Source organism: Ambystoma mexicanum, chromosome 1p (assembly GCF_040938575.1).
Source record: "Ambystoma mexicanum isolate Mex_15411 chromosome 1p, UKY_AmexF1_1, whole genome shotgun sequence".
Classification (NCBI taxonomy): Eukaryota; Metazoa; Chordata; class Amphibia; order Caudata; family Ambystomatidae; genus Ambystoma; species Ambystoma mexicanum.
The window spans coordinates 793,536,190-793,552,091 of record NC_090921.1 but is presented as its reverse complement, the minus strand read 5'-3'; the positions used below and the strand labels follow the sequence as shown (position 1 = coordinate 793,552,091).

General features: G+C 46.7%; 1 protein-coding gene across 3 annotated transcripts in view; it reads right to left on the bottom strand.

Moving 5' to 3' along the window:
• The window catches only part of ATP8B2 (ATPase phospholipid transporting 8B2), a 2,597,648-nt gene that overhangs the window by 1,598,327 nt on the left and 983,419 nt on the right, over positions 1 to 15,902 (bottom strand). For all 3 annotated transcript variants that reach the window (XM_069651926.1, XM_069651943.1, XM_069651936.1), the window contains 2 exons: positions 7,614 to 7,684; positions 6,423 to 6,502 (listed from right to left, as the gene is read on the bottom strand). In XM_069651926.1, coding sequence (XP_069508027.1) covers positions 6,423 to 6,502; positions 7,614 to 7,684 — 151 coding nt within the window. The remainder of the gene's footprint in view (positions 1 to 6,422; positions 6,503 to 7,613; positions 7,685 to 15,902) is intronic.

Genomic DNA, 15,902 nt, shown 5'->3' with positions numbered 1-15,902 from the left:
AATTGGGTTAAAAGAGTTTGTATTATGGGAAGCTCCTGGAAATATTGACAAATCTGGTTCAGCCAGGATTAATAAAGCTGTAATTGTAAAGAAAAAAAAAACTTCTGATAGAGGTTGCTACAAATCTTAAACTGGGCCCAGACTATTTTGAGGGCAAGACAGATTTAATTTTGAGAGATACCTTGATTATATACATGCACCCTTGGAGATATATTTGTACACTCTGTTTAAGATGGGAACACTCACTACCCCTGGCCTGTTTGACCAAATCTTGGGTTGTGGGCAGTTGGGTATTTGCCCTGTGTGTGATCTAGGTGTGGAAACCATCAAAATGTTTTGGTTTATCTGCGCAAAACTTGAAAGATTTAAGAATCCAATACATAACTACTTAGGGTGATTAATATACGCACTACCTGTGAAGCATTGAACATTTGTAGAAATTCAACTGCGCGTTATATTGTATTTCCAGTAGCCCGTTGTGTTCACAGGGCTTGGTTATTTAGAATGAAAATACTGGTAAAGATGGAGGGTTGAAGGGAATCAGTCCCTTGCTGTAAATTGGTTGAGAAGTGTGGTGGCTGGTTAACTTTTTTACTACTATCAGAGGCTGCAAGCTAGCTCTCCTCTTGCTATGAATTGCTAAAAGATCGGCACTATTTTAATCTGCTTTAATTTTAAGAGAGGAGTCTACTGAAGAAGATGTAATGTAAAATGAATTCATGGAACTTTGAAATTAATTTAAGAGAAAAGTAAGGATGTGTGGGTGTAGTACCACCTAGTGAATAATTATAAAAGGATCTAGCACTGAAAGTGCTTGTAATTCACCAACATTTCTTATAGATGTGATAGCGACAAGGAAAACAGTCTTATAAGTTAGATGTTTAAGGCTGGCTTTGAGCATTGGCTTGAAGGGGGGCCGCCACAAACTTTGTAAGCACAATATTCAAGTCCCAACCGGGAGATGGATTTGAAACTGGTGGGTATAATTTCCTAACACCCTCCAGAATGCTTTAGCTACAGGCACCTTCCACCATGAAGCTTTATTCTGTGACGTTGTGCAGGCTGATAGAGCAGCCAGGTGTACTAGGAAAGAATTGAAGACTAAGCCCGAGTCTAAAGGATACAGTAGATAGTGTATCATTTGTGAAGGTGAACAGTCAATTAGACAGATGGTACATGCTTTACACCTTAAGACAATATTTGTTAAAATAGCAGTGTCTTGTATTTGGCTTCCGTGCTTCCTTTAGGATGTCCATGCAGCTTTGCTCTAGGTTTAGATGACCAAATTCTATGACCTCAGGAGCCAAGTTGAGCATCTGAGGGTATGGGTGGAGTGTTGTTCCTTGGTTCTGTGACAACACGTTGTATAGGCATGGTAGTTTCATTGGAGGACAAAGACATCATTTGTAGGTGTGAAAAACAGGTTTGTCGCACCCACATGGGAGCGATTAGGATTAAGGTTACTTGCTCCTGGTGTGGCTTGTGGACTATTTTGTTGAAAAGTGGTGTTGGGAGTAAAGCGTACGCAAATCTCCCTGATCAGTTCATTAACAGAGTTACCATTGGATCTTGTCTGGGGAAGCCTGGATGTGTAGTCTTGGCATTGTGCCTTCTCTTGCCTAGCAAAGAGGTCCACATCTAGACACCCCCAGTTTGTGAAGGCTTTGTGTGGTATGTCTGCATTAATTTGCATTTGTGTTCTGCCAGAGAATTTTGTTCCCTTGGAACATGTTGTGCTAGGAGAAACATTTTGTGTTTTAGTGCCCACAGTCAAATGTTCCGGGCTAGTTTGGACAGCCCTGGGGAGTATGTCCCCTCCCTGTTTATGTAGAACATGGATGTAGTGCTGTCAGTTTGAGCACTGGGTTCTGTACTAGCTGTTTGAATGTTTGAAGACTGCTTGCAGTTCTAGAAGGTTGTGTCACTTGGTTAATGGTTGTGTCCACACCCTGTGCGCAGTCTCATGGTGAAAATTAGCTCCCCGCCCTTTTAGCGATGCAACTGTAGTGAGAGTGGCCTCGATCGATAGCTGGGGTATTGAATGGTTTCCCTTCTAAAAGGTTTCCTTGGTCCACCACTGCAGTGATCGAACCAGAGGATGCAACTAGATCGTCCCACAGATTGATTGCTTGCGACTATTATTTCGTCAGCCACTCCTGCATAGGAAGCATGCGCAACCGTACGTGCGGCACAAGGTAAATGCAGAAATCCATAATTCCCAAAAGGCGCATGTTCTTTCCCACGGTTACCCGACGACCGACTATGTACTGAGGGATTTGAAATAGCATGTTTTGTACCCTCTCGGAGGGGAGGACTAGGCAGTCTTCTGTTCCAATCAGTGCCCCTAGAAATGGTTTTACTTGACTGGGCACTAGACTTGATGTTTTCTCATTGATGGAGAAACCTAATTGAAACAGTAGGTTGACTGTTGAGTATTTTGTTGACACATCTGAGGTGTGTCGCTTGTAATTAACCAGTCTTCTAGGTACAGGATATACTAGAATGGACTGCCACCACCGCAAGGACCTTTGTAAACACTTCAGGTGCGGAGGCTATGCCGAATGGTAGCACTTTGAATTTGTAGTGCTTATTTCCCACTATGCATTTTAGGTATTTTCTGTTTGCTGGCAACATAGAAATATGAAGGTTTGTATCTTTTCATGTCTAATGTCATGTAATCCTCCTGTTTTAGCAGAGGAATTACCTCCTGCAGCATTGTCATCCTGAAGCTTTGTGGCTCAACATGTTTGCAGGGCAAAGGTCCAAGACTGGGCGCATTGTTCTATCTTTATTTGGAACAAGGAAGTGCACTGAATACATACCTTGGTTCTCTTCCAGATGTGGAACGAGCACTATTGCTCCCTTCTGTAGTAGTTAAAAGGACTTCTTGTCGAATCAAGTAATGGTCCAATGTCATTCGGGAATTCAATTGAATAGCCTTTTGCCAGGGTTGTTAGCACCCAGCGATACAATGTTATCCCCTCCCATGTGTGGGTGAATGATGTTATGCAACCCCCTTGGGAGGGTACTTGAACCAGAGTGTTGTTTGCTGGCGGTGGCAGCGGAGCCTCTAGAGGCTGCAACTCTGCCCCAACCTTTACAACTTTGAAACCTTCTTTGCTGGCTTGATTGGAAAGAGGATGTTTGCCTTTGGAAATTTTAGTAAGAAGAGCAGGATGCTCCAAACCCAGACTAAGAGGACCTTCTGAAAACGTGGCTCTGAAACGAACGACGTGTGTTAAAGATGCCCCAATGGATAAAGGGCTTATTAGTAATTTGTCCCAATGTCTTCAAGGTTTCATGTTCCTTTTTGGTACCAAATCTTCAACAGGCATATTGATCAAAGTTGCCCAAGTCTCAGGTTTAAAGCCTGAAACCCAGAGCCATGAATGGAGCTTGACCAGGGTGCCCTTCACTATTACTCTTCCAGAGGTGTAAGCTGAATCTAAGGTGTTGAAGATATTTTGGGCTACTTGTTTGCCCTCAGTAAAGATCAACAAGGTGGGACCTAACTGATTTGGGGACAGAATCCAGATGCTTTTGTATCTCGTCCCACTGTGTATTATTTATTATAGATTGTCAGCAGAGTGGTGTTATTTGTAATGCTTAGTAAATAGGCCCTAAATGTGATTACTCTCTTTAGCAGTGTATGCAATCTTTTGTACTAACGATTGGGAGGTGTTTTTATCAACTGGATAGTGGAACACCTGCCTATTTTCTAATGGGGATGAGCACTAGAGAATCAGGCGTTACATGTCCTTTTATATAAAAAGGGTCAGAAGATGATGGCCTAAAACCCTTTTGGACCCTGGGGTTGACTGCCCGAGTCTGTGAAGGTGTAGTGAGAGATGGGGCAATTTCTTTCTTAGATTGGAAGAGTGGAATGGCCCGACAGCTTTCACCTCCTTCAAAATATCCTCAACAAAATCTGTGTCCTCCACTATTTCCTGAGTTTGAATATTGAAATGATTGTCATCCTTTTTTAGTAAGCCATTGAATAACATCTGGTCATGAATGGGGGGAAATGTGACCACTCAGGGGTATAACATCTGGAGAGTGTATAATATGAAACATCAGCGTCATCTTGATCATTTTCATCAGGGTTATCGTCAGGATCATCATTCACCACATCCTGATCTGCTTCCCCATCATCCAGATAGGAGTCATGAAATACAACAGTGTGTGTAGGAGATGGTTGGCACATTGGGGATTTCGCTAAAGGCAGTCCCCATTTCCATGTCTAATGTTTTCTGCCTGATTGGGTATTTCTCCATGAATGTTGCAAAGGAGAATGTGTCCAACGTTTCCTCAAAACGCTCTCTATACCAGGTTCCTGTCCTGGGTGTTTCAGGCAGAGTGAACACAATAGCTTTAGGGTCTTGGCCTTCCCTAGGCCTTTTCTTCTGAAGAGACAGGGATAAGGAGGGGGGGGGGTTAGCCTCAGCAGATTGTGGCACCTTCTCAAGGACAGTAGGTGTGTGTGAGAGATGTGTACATGGGCTTTTTTTATGGTGCCCCGCTAGCATGAGTCCTCTGTTTCTTCGATGCGAGTTTCGATGTATACGAAACACCCGCCAAGGGACTTTTATGCACACCTGATGGCACCTGTTTTGCTTTTATCACCTTGGGCTAGACGCTGACGCGCAGCGTGCTCTTGGTGCTTATAGTCAGGTGCTTATAGTCAGTAGGCATCGATGTGCGGCCTTCTTTCGATGCATCCGTCAAAGAATGGCTCAGGGTTATGTGCTGTTTGTGTGCACCTCGCGACTACCTTTTGGGGCTGGGGACTGACGTGCTGGAGACAGAAGGTTCCCTTGAAACGTCTTTGGCCTCCAAAATGGAGCCGACGCTGCCTTGGCCTTCCACGTTCGACAAAGGTGCCAGTAGGGGTTTCAGATTCGGCCATCATAGCATGGGCCACCGACCGTTAGGTGCGTCATTCTTTTTGGGCTTTGGGCCTAAATAATTTGCACCACACACAACGCCACTCTGGGTGGTCTCGGGGAAGGCAGTGGTTGCGCACTCGATAGGTGTCCTTCCACAAGTATTTTCTGTTACAGCCAGGACAGAATTTAAAGGAGTTCTCTCCATGCTTAATGTGAATTGTAAAGGCAGCTAGACAAGTGCAGTATATATAGGTAGTGGAGGTATGCGTTCTCTGATAAATGTCTGATCAAGGTAATCAGTTACCCCCCACCCCCACTCTCCCTACTGCATAGCCAAAGCCCAGTGTAGGCCAAAGCCTGTCGCAGAGTCTGAGGACTCGCCAGATTCAGCAGTCAGTAGGTCTTCAAGTTCTACGAAGAAATGTGCGCCGAACTGTGACGATCAAAGAATTGAAAGTTAAGTTAATAACTCTGAAAATGTAGCAGCGCTACAGACTCCACTTAACATGTCCGACCACGATGGTGGGAAAAAAAAGAATCTGAGGGACTTCCACGCGTGAGCGATCTTGGGTACAATAGACGTTACACTAGGGATAATATTACAAACTCGCCAAGTCGACGACGTTTTCGAAGTTCGAAAACATGTGAAATACTCCACGCCTACAACTAGATGTCAGCCTATGCAAAGCAGGTTTTTCCTAAGCAGATCCACACGCCTCAGAAATATATATATCTTTGTTTTCTTCACTTACATCACAATGTTCTATCAAATTGATCTTTGTGAAAAGTAAAGTGTTGATGCTTTGTAGCCAGAGCTCCCCAGGTGAATGTACCTATGTTGATAGTGTATGCTTAGTAGTTTACTTACCTGTGATTTTCATTGAGGAGCATTTGTTGAAGGTTTAACAAATCTAACTATTTTATACATTCTGCCTAACTTGACTTGCTAAGAGTGGTTTGTGTGCGTTTAACTGAAACCTTCACCACGGTTATACTTTCCTAAATCTAAGACTTACTGCTCAATCCCACTACCTTCATAGAGTTTGACTAGATAGTGTTTTTTCCCATTCACCAGAATAGGGTGTCCTGTCCAGGGTGATCCTGGCAATTCATCTCAACATTCGTCCACCTAAGGTACAGTCAAATTCATGTATTTTAACATTACACACCCACTCAAGACCAATTCACTTATGATGACTTAATATAGACAAAGTATGTGGCAAGACCAAAATATTGAAAAGAAAATCGAATCTTTTAATTAAAAGAAAGTAACCTCCACCTCTCCACACCTCTCACTCCCAATAGGTGTCTCTTCCACTTTTAAAGATTGTGGAATTAGGGGGGGTTTGAATGTGGAAAGCAACATTTTCAATCGATGTTCTTTCAGGGGGAAACACTGGCTGCATCCATTTCATGGCTAAAATTTGGAAAACCAGGTTCCTCAGACCAAAGTAATATATTGAGCAGATTATCCCCCCTGTCAGAGACTCGTGTTAATCCCTGTACCAAACTTGTCTTTCTCCTTTACCCACTTACCATCAAACTTGGCAAGCTTGCTGGTGTCGCCCAGCACGGATGTCACTGGAATAGCCTGGCGCACTTTCATGTTCGTCTCCCTGAAAAGAATAAAATTCTTAATCTGTGATGTCCATTATCATACAGGCTTTTCTTACTCCCTAAAAGAAAGGGGATATCTGGGAGGAAAGAGGCACATGCAGGTAAATTAAGAATTAAAAGGGTTCAGAGAGGTGCACATGGAAGGAGAAGGAGATCAGATGGGAGAGTAGAAACAAGTGAAATGGTGGATAAATGAAAATCCGTTTTAGAGCAAGAAAGGGAGTAAAAGTGATGTCATGCAAAATTTTACTTCTCTTGGGTAGGTCATGCACCGATTACAGAACAGGACTGCAAGGGGGAGAGTTAAGACAGGTCTGGGCCTGAGGCTGCAAATGGCTGTCTAGAAATTCTGCAACAGTGGCAGAAAAGTACATTCAGGATTGCGAGAAACAAAAACCAACTGACCGTGGGGTACAGTTTATTGACTTTTGGGCTCTGGGCACAAATAAGTCTTTAGTTGGCTCACCTGCATACGTTGAAGTAAACACATTTTGGAAGCCAAGCAATGTATTTAGATGAAAATGCCAAGAGTATAAAAAAAAACTACTGAAACCAAAGAACTAGTTTGTGCCTGATGCACAGTGTACTTGTCCAGTGTAGGACACAGTCTTAGGGGCTTTAATAACAACTGCAGAGCTTCAAAAGACAAGCCAGACAAAATAATTCTGCCCACCTAATATCAGTTCCAGCTCGACCAGTGTTTTCACTTGCTGATTCCTATAACTCACCACAAGGCTCAAGTTTCACACTCACCACTAGCCATTGGCGAATGATAGACTACTAATGCGTCCTGCGTGCATGTGTTGAACTGAGGAGGCAAGTAACTTTGTATACCTGGCTCGTAGCTTGCAACTTTAATTGTTTACCCCTGACTCACTGCACAATAAAAGTAATGGGGATGAAAACAGCGAGCAAGTGAATGATTAAGAAACATGTCAATGACAAGAAGAGAAAATGTGTGAACTAGGACTGAAAGAGAAGTCAATAAAAAGGCAAAAAACTGGAAAGGAGATGAGTGGGGAGCTGGCCTTAGGATTTTGATTTCCATGGGCGGTAAAGTCAGCAAGAGACATGTGTTCGAAAATATTTTATGTTATCATTCAAACATACCCATCCAGCTCTGCAGTTTCTATGTAGCACAATCCATGAGGTTCACTGCTTGAGAGAAGCAGCAGATCTGCCTGTAAATCGAAGCATGAAACATTAAATATAGCAGTGAATGACAAAATCTAGATCAACTGTCATACATGTACTATGAATTTATAATACTCCAAAATTAAACTTAGAAATACGTTGTTTACCTTAGCTATGGCTTTTCAGTTTAATACAATTTAAAGCAATCACAAAAGTATTACCTGGCCATCTAGTCTTACTCAAAATAAGAGTTTCTCTTTTGTAAGAAAGAAAAAAGAAATAGTATCAGTTTTGAGGTCACATGATGCAGCTGACCTGCATGAATGTGAGGACACAGGCTCCTACACCTTGATGTATGATAACTTCTAAAATAGAAATTCAACATAATACAGCAAGAAATTGCAGGCCCCATCTCCGAAGTTGAGAACAGTGGTAAGAAACAGAGGTGCTTTGAAGACTCAACACTAGCAGCTAACATGACCCCAAATCGAACATCTATGCAGATAATCAGCCAAACAGTGGCAAATGCCAAGACAGAGGAAACTGATCCAGAACTGGTCCCAACCATTTCAAAGGTGTTAAAAAGAATGCAATAAACCAGAGGACAGGCTGCTGGATAGGGTGGATGGAGTGTCGGTGATATTAAATTTAATTCTGCAACGCATTAAAAATATCGAGAGGGAAGCAGAGATATAAACAGTGGAGGAAGAGGATCTGTTGACGACGAAGGAGAAGATCCAAAACATGGATAGCACAATCAAAACGTGGAAGCTACAATCTTTAGTCAAGAAGGGCCTGTATATAAAGATGCTGTACGTATAATCAGAGCACTGGAGCCTGCATCAAAGGAACCAATATAACAGCTTATAAAAAAAACAGATCAGGTGTAAACTCCAGAAGGTGTGACCATCATATTTCTTCCTAATTTGAAGAGAAATTAATAGTTACTCACCGTAGTGACTAACTTCCTCTTAGTCCACAGTTCCCTTTCCTCCATAGAGTATGGAAGTCCCTCGCGAGGGACGGGAGACGGAACGTTTTTCACCAGAAAAATGTTCTTCCCCTTTAAATTTAAAGGCGCGCAGGGACGTGGCCCTGGGTGCATGCGCTCGCCTGACTCCACCCACCAGCGCCACTCCTCAGTCCCCATTGACGCGTCGACAATATTCAGAATTGCCTAAAGACAGCAGTATAATTAGGGGGGAGGATGGGACGGACGTACAGAGGAAAGGGGACTATGGACTAAGAGTATGTTAGTCACTATGGTGAGTAACTATTAATTACTCTTACGTTCCATCCCCTTTCCTCCATACTGTATGGGCAATTACAACTGAATGTAACCCCAGGGTGGAGAGGAGACCCTCCTTAAGAAAACCGGTTTCTTAGAACCGCCTGCCCAAAAGCTGCATCTGACGTAGAGGCAGCGTCCAAACAGTAGTGGTTACAGAAAGCTGAAGGGGTGGCCTAGGTAGCCACCCTGCTGATGACCTGCCACAGCACATGCCGTTGGAATGCGATGGACGAGGCCTTGGCTCTGACCGCATGGGCATGCAAGTTAGCCGTCACCGGCTTGTGATGCCCCTTATAAGCCTCCTTCATGGCCACAACCATCCACCTTGCTATGGAGGCCTTAGAAGCCTGATAACTGGGCCTTAACCCACCGAAAGTGATAAACAGGGCGTCCGACTTGCAAAAGTCCTTGGTCCTGTCCAGGTAGTATTTCAGAGCACTTCTGACGTCCAGACAAGGCAGGACCCTCTGAGGTTCAGGTGCGTTTGCAAGACCACCTTGTCCTTGTGAAAGGTGGTGTAGGGCTCTGATGCCACCAGAGTCTGAATCTCGCCCACTCTGCGAACGGAGGTGATGCCCACGAGCAGAGCCGTCTTAATGGTGACCAGCCTGTTGTCTGCGGATGCCAATGGCTCGAAATGTTTGTGCGCCAAGGCGCCCAATATCACATTGAGGTCCCACGCAGGGTGTGGTTTCTTTATAGGCGGGTAGAGTCTGTGGAGGCCGGCTAGATGTCGCTTGACCACCGGGTTGGAAGAGGAGAAGAGACCCTCCTCTGAATATCTATAAGCCCCTATGGCTGCCAGATGGGTGTGGCATATGTCCACCTGTACGTCAGAGTGGGTGAGGTGTGCTGAGAAGAAGACCATGTCATCCAAGGTGCACCTAAGAGGGTCGATCCTCTTAGAGCTGGCCCAATGGCAGAATCTAGACCATTTACTCCTATATTGGCTCCTAGTAGCTTTTCTTCTAGCGCCCGGGATGATCTCTAGGTTAGCTTGAGACAGGTTCAAGTGTTTTAACGTGACTTGCTCAGAAACCACGCTGCGAGGGCTAGTTTGTGAGGAGCGGGGTGGAGTACCCTGCCCCCCTGCTGGGCCAGGAGCGGAGCCGGGCCCAGCGGGAGGTGAATGGGTGGCCTGTCCGATAGGCCGAGTAGCTCGGAGAACCGCGGTCTTGCCGGCCACCACTGAGCTATCAAACTGATGCGGAGGTGACAAGATTCCTTTATCTTGCAAATCACCCTGTGGACCAGGGGTGTGGGGGGGAAGGTGTATGCAGTCATGTCGTTCCACCATGTATGGAATGCGTCGCCCAGGGAGCAGGAGCCCTGCCCCTGCCAGGAGGCAAACTGCTGGCATTTCCTGTTGTCCCGGGAGACAAACAGATCTACTTGGGGATGCCCCCACCTGAGGAAGATCTCCTTCAGTACCAGGTTGTTCAATTGCCACTCGTAATTGTCCGCCCCAGTTTGCTGAGCTTGTCCACCTCCAGGTTGGACTTGCCCAGGAGGTGGACTGCGTCGAGGCAGATGTTCTCCAGTGCCCATTCCCACATGCTGACAGCTAGATTGCACAGTGGAGGGATCTGTTACCCCCCCCCCCGCTTGTTGACATAGTACACTTGCTGGAGTTGTCTGTCTGGATAAGAACTGCCTTGCCCTCTATGAGAGGGAGAAAGGCCTTGAGAGCCAGTCATTTGGCCTTCAATTCCAGCCAATTGATGTGGTACTCCTGCTGAGTTCAGACACTATGGACACTGTGGCTGTCCAGAGTGGCTCCCCAGCCTTCTAGGGAGGAGTCCGTGGTAACGGTGACCTGAGAGGTCCACTGCCGGAAGGGCTTGCCCTGCCGCAGGTTGCAGTCAGTGGACCCCCACATGAGGTACGGGTGGAGAAAGGGAGAAATGTCGACTGGCTCTGCTTGGGAGCCTTTCTCCCGATTCCATGATGCTGCGAAGTGAAGCTGTAATCTAATCTTGAGCCTTGTGTGGGGTACGGCCTACAGGACCACTGCCATTATACCAAACAGATGAGGTCACTGCCCTGGAGAGGAAGTGAGAGGTGGCTTTCTTGATGCCCGCTATCTTGTCCTCCGAGGGAAAAGACTCTCTCGGAGCTCGTGTCCCATATTATGCCCAGGAAGGTCAGCGTCTGCGTGGGCTGCAGCGGAGACTTGAGACTGATAGTGAACCCCAGGTCGTGGAGTGTATTCCTCAGTGTGTAGGAGGTATGGTGAACTGCTTCCAGAGATATAGCCTGGATGAGCAAGTCATCCAGGTATGGGCAGACATGGTGGCCTTGGGCCCTGAGGAGGGCCGTCACTGCATTTATCAACCTGGTAAACACCCTAGGGGCTGAATGGAGGCCAGTGTTTCCGCAAAAAGTGCTTGCGTAACCATCTTGAATTTTTGAGAGGAAAGGAGAGGTTGAGGGTGGAAAGGTCCAGCACAACTCTCAGGCCAGCCTGGTGGTTCTTCTGTATGGTGAAAATCCTGGAAAAAAAGCCCAAGCCTCGCTGGGAGGTTGGTACTTCTTCCACAGCCTGTCCCTTGACGAGCGACCCGATCTCTGAGTTGCTGTCCCAATTTGTGGGAAGGGAGCGGAGGGGAGGACGAGGGAGGAGAGGAAGGGAACGGTAGGCGATACCCCATGGAGACTACGGAGAGGATCCAGGGGTCTGAAAAATTCTGGCACCAAAATTGCACGTGAAAGGCAAGCCTGCCCCCCACCGGAGAGGCAGGGACCCAAAGGGGCGTGTCATGCCTTCTTTCCCTCTGAGGCTGTTGCGGAGGAGGGGGATTGGAAGAAGCCCTCCCCCCCCCCTTTTGTTGTTTCCTCCGGTGCTGACTGAGAACGGTCAGGTTGCCTGGACCTTCATTCTTGAAAGTCCCGGAACCAGACAAAGGCCTGCCCCTTGTCGGAGCGTTGCTGTGACTAGGTGAAGGTCTTGGTAGTGGCCTTCGTAAGAATAGATAAAAGACTTTGCAGTTTGCAAGCTGTTCTTTGTATCAAATTCTTCATCCGTGGTGGAGTGAAAGAGGTCACTACCCTCGAATGGAAGGTCCAATATTAATTCCTGGACGTCAGAGTTAAACTTAGTAGCCGGAGCCAGGCAGTCCTCCTCATGTCCGTGGCGATGCAGATGGCCCAGCAGAGGCATCGATGTGGGCCGCGGTGGACTCCATGATGTTCTGCGCTACCAGCTTGGCTTCTCCTAGGCCCGCCTTGAAGCGTGATTGGCTCTGCACAGGAAGTTCTGGAAGGAAGTCCACAATTTCCATCCAGAGCCTTTGGTTAACGGCTGACAGCAGGGCATCCACGTTGGCTTGACGCAGGCACAAAGAGGCGCTGGAGTACAGCTTTTTCCTGTACGTCTCCAAGATCTTCTCCTCCTTGCCTAGCAGCGTCGAGGACGAGGTGGCTGAGGACGACTGAGGCTTAGAGTAGAGTGACGCTGCAGCGCTCAAGGAAGAGTATGGTTGAGGATGTGCCGAAAGCAAGAGTATCCCCCTTCATCTGCCTATACTTGCCGTCAAGGCGCCAATTGACAGGTTGGGCTGAGTGCGGCTTGAGGCACCCAATCTTTGTCAGGGCAACTACTTCTTTCTGCATCGGGATCCCCGTTCTGGTAGGGGGTCTTAGGGTGAGAACTTCCTCCAAGACCCCCTCCTCAGGCTGAGGAAGGCCCTAATATTCTGCCAAACCTGCAAGGCGTTCGTGGAAGGCCCTGGCTTAAATTGGCGTGTCGGGGTCCTCCGCCTCGTCAGTGTCCGAGTGCTCGGAGGGTCCGGAACTGGTGGAGGGGTGCTGGGCGCCACGGGCTGCGGTGTGAATACCAGAGTCGGTGGCTGCTGAGGAGCCGCCTGTAATGTGGGAGGCAGGGAAGCTGGAATCGAAGGTGCCAGCTGGGGCAGCGGTGGTTGCGCTGGGACCTGTGGCACCGGAGCCATAGGAGGAATGACTGAGTGCTGGTGGGGTGACCTGAGGGAGCATGTTCCGGATATGCATCCCGGAGGATGGCCCCCATCTGGGGAGTTTGCATCAGCAGTAGGAACCTTTCGAAGAACCTGTCTTCGTAGGCTGTAGAGGTGGCAGGTGATACTGACTGAATGGCTAAAGGCAACTGGGGCCGGGGGCACACTCTGCCTGGGGTGCAGGGGAAACCTTCCCTGTGCAGCTGAAAGATAAACTGTAGGCCATGCACCTGGTTGACACCAGTCCCACCTTGTGACTCTTTCCTCCACCCGCTCCGCAAGAGGGGGTATCGGACGAGCGGCCATCTTGTCTGGCGAGGCAGCCATTTTGTCAAGCTGCGTACCGAAGTCGTGGTGCCTGGCTCTTTGGAACCGGTCGCGTCCAAGATGCTTGGTGTTACGACAAAATGCCTATCCCGCACCTCAGGCTGTGACTTGGAAGGCGTATTGCCATTGGCAGAGCTGCCGGTAGTGCTGGGTGAAGGCACCCACTCGGACATGATGCCGGTACTAGGGCCTTGCCCCTCGGGAGTAACCCCAGTATAAGAACCTTGCGGTCCCTTCAGCACTGACCCCGGAAGGATCGGAGACCCCTCAGCCATGAGGCCGATAGCTGGACTAACCTCAGTATGTGTGCTGGTGCTAGAACCCAAAAGGTTCGTCCTGGTCGGGCGCTTCCTTGGGAAGGAGTCACCTTTACGGGATGCGATGGTGAATAGAGGCCTTTCCTTCAGCCTCAAGCGATGTTTGACAAAGTCCTTTAGGTCCTCCGGAGATGACTTCTGGAAGAGCTCCCTCCACCTATCTAGCCTGTTCTTCAGTGCCTGTGGAGTCCGTGCGTCGCAGATGGAACAACCTTCCCAGCCGTGGTCGGGGTCAAGGCAGCAGAGGCAAAGGGCATGGGGGTTGGATGTAGGGAAGAGCCCCTTGCAGGCTGGACACCTGCTGAAGTCGACATGTGCCGGGGAGGAGCGTAGCGTCAGAGGACCAGTACCTAATTGAAAAGAAAAAGACAAAGATAGAAGAAAATCCGGGGAAGAGCGCGTGGTGTTACATGGCCGTAGCCAAACCCAGGAGCGTTGGTGAATTCGGCCTGTTCACGTCAACGCGGAAAAGGGGACTGAGGAGTGGTGCTGGTGGGCGGAGTCAGGCAAGCGCATGCTCCCAGGGCTGCGCCCCAGCGCGCCTTTAAATTTAAAGGGGAAAAAGATTTTCTGGTGAAAAAGGTTCCGTCTCCCGTCCCTCGCGAGGGACGCCCATACAGTATGGAGGAAAGGGGACAGGACATAAGAGTACATAGGATTCCTTGGTACCCAACAGTCCTCTAAAGATACTGAGTGTCCCATTGAAGCCAAAATACTTAAGAGACCAGGATAAGATTTTAATATCAACAACAGAAATTAGCAACATCTACTACAATAGCAAAATGAAAAGTGCCTACCTAGACCTCACCAGTACAGTGCCTCCTTCGCAATGGCAATTCTCCTGGTCTCACCCTTAGGTGGTGCTTTTGGCTGATGAGTGTCCCATTGTCTTCTATGTGCCAGCTACTCCTATGCCACAGTAATGGCACTAGCGACTGTGCTGTACATATTGCAGTCATGTGCAAGTGTACCTTTAAGATTCAGCGAGTTGGTGGCCTTGCACACATCTGTGTGTTGGTATATCCCATGCAGACTGCATTGCAGAAGAAAAGAAGTGCCAAGCTTAATAAGGTCTTGCATGTGCATGTTCGGTGTCCCGGTTTGCAAAGGTGGAGCAAAGTCAACTTCATAGGGAAACTAGCACAGGTACATATGCATGCTTGTTGAACTATCAAGTTGAACCTGGTCCCGTGGCTTGCGCCCACGCCACATACTTAAGCCACTTACCCTGTAGTGGCAGTGCTGCCATTTAACTTGTAGTGTTAACTTCCAGCTCATTAGTATTTTTTTAATTATTATAGTGGATTTATGGATTACACTAAACCTACATTCACATCGCAAACATTTCAGTGAAAAACAGAAGTTAAAAAGAAAAAAAGAAATTCCTTATATACAAGTCCCATATATCGCTAAATTCACTTAAGAATGAGACAAAGTCCCAATTCTGTTGCTCATAGAAATTTTACATCAATGTTTTAATTTCCTTCCAATAATTCTTTTTTGTTAGGTTTAAAACATTGACTCCAAATGTTTTCAGAGCAAAGTGACTCTTGATTGTACACAAATGTCCCAAAGTACTTTATCCTTTCCATTAACAAGGCTGGGCACTCAAGTTTTGAGTGCTTCTTTGGACCTAAAATCCTTACAGAAACAAAACCGTTGATTTAAAGAAATATTTTTTACATGGTCGTACAACCTCTGTTTTTCAGAAGGTTGAGGCGAAAATTCTGGAATACTCTATGCATTTCTCCATCTGGAAATGTTTTATTAAATGCTGAATCAACTCACGACTTTGGGAAGCATTTGCTGTATTCTTTGGATAAGGACATTTTATGATTTTCATAGCACTGTCAGTCCAATACCAGAAATGGGCTCTACATTTTATTTGTTTTACCTGAATCATAAAAGTATCATTTGGATTATGGACGAAGACTACTGTCCTCAAGGAGGCTTCATTGAAGTTTTAAAATTTTATTAAGAGGGGTTTATCCCCCGATACGATAGTTGATTTAAGGATTTTAGCTATCTGGCTTTCTTTCGGCAGCATTATTTGTACAAACACTGTCCTTTGTCTACTTCTTGCTTCATCATTAAGGGATACAAGATCCAATTCACACCTGATAAAGTTCCATTCGTCAGCCCTAAACTAGGCACCATAATTTCCCTTCAAGAATGTTTAGGTATCGCTCTATGCTGGTTGTCATTGCTTCTAAACCATATAACATGACTGGAAAACATTTGAATATATAGAACAGAAGAGGCTGGAGAGAGTAACCTACAAACCTTCTATATAGACCTCTGACTTGAGCAGCTAGGGCCCCCAACTTCTCATGTGCTTTGTTAAAAGCTGTCTATC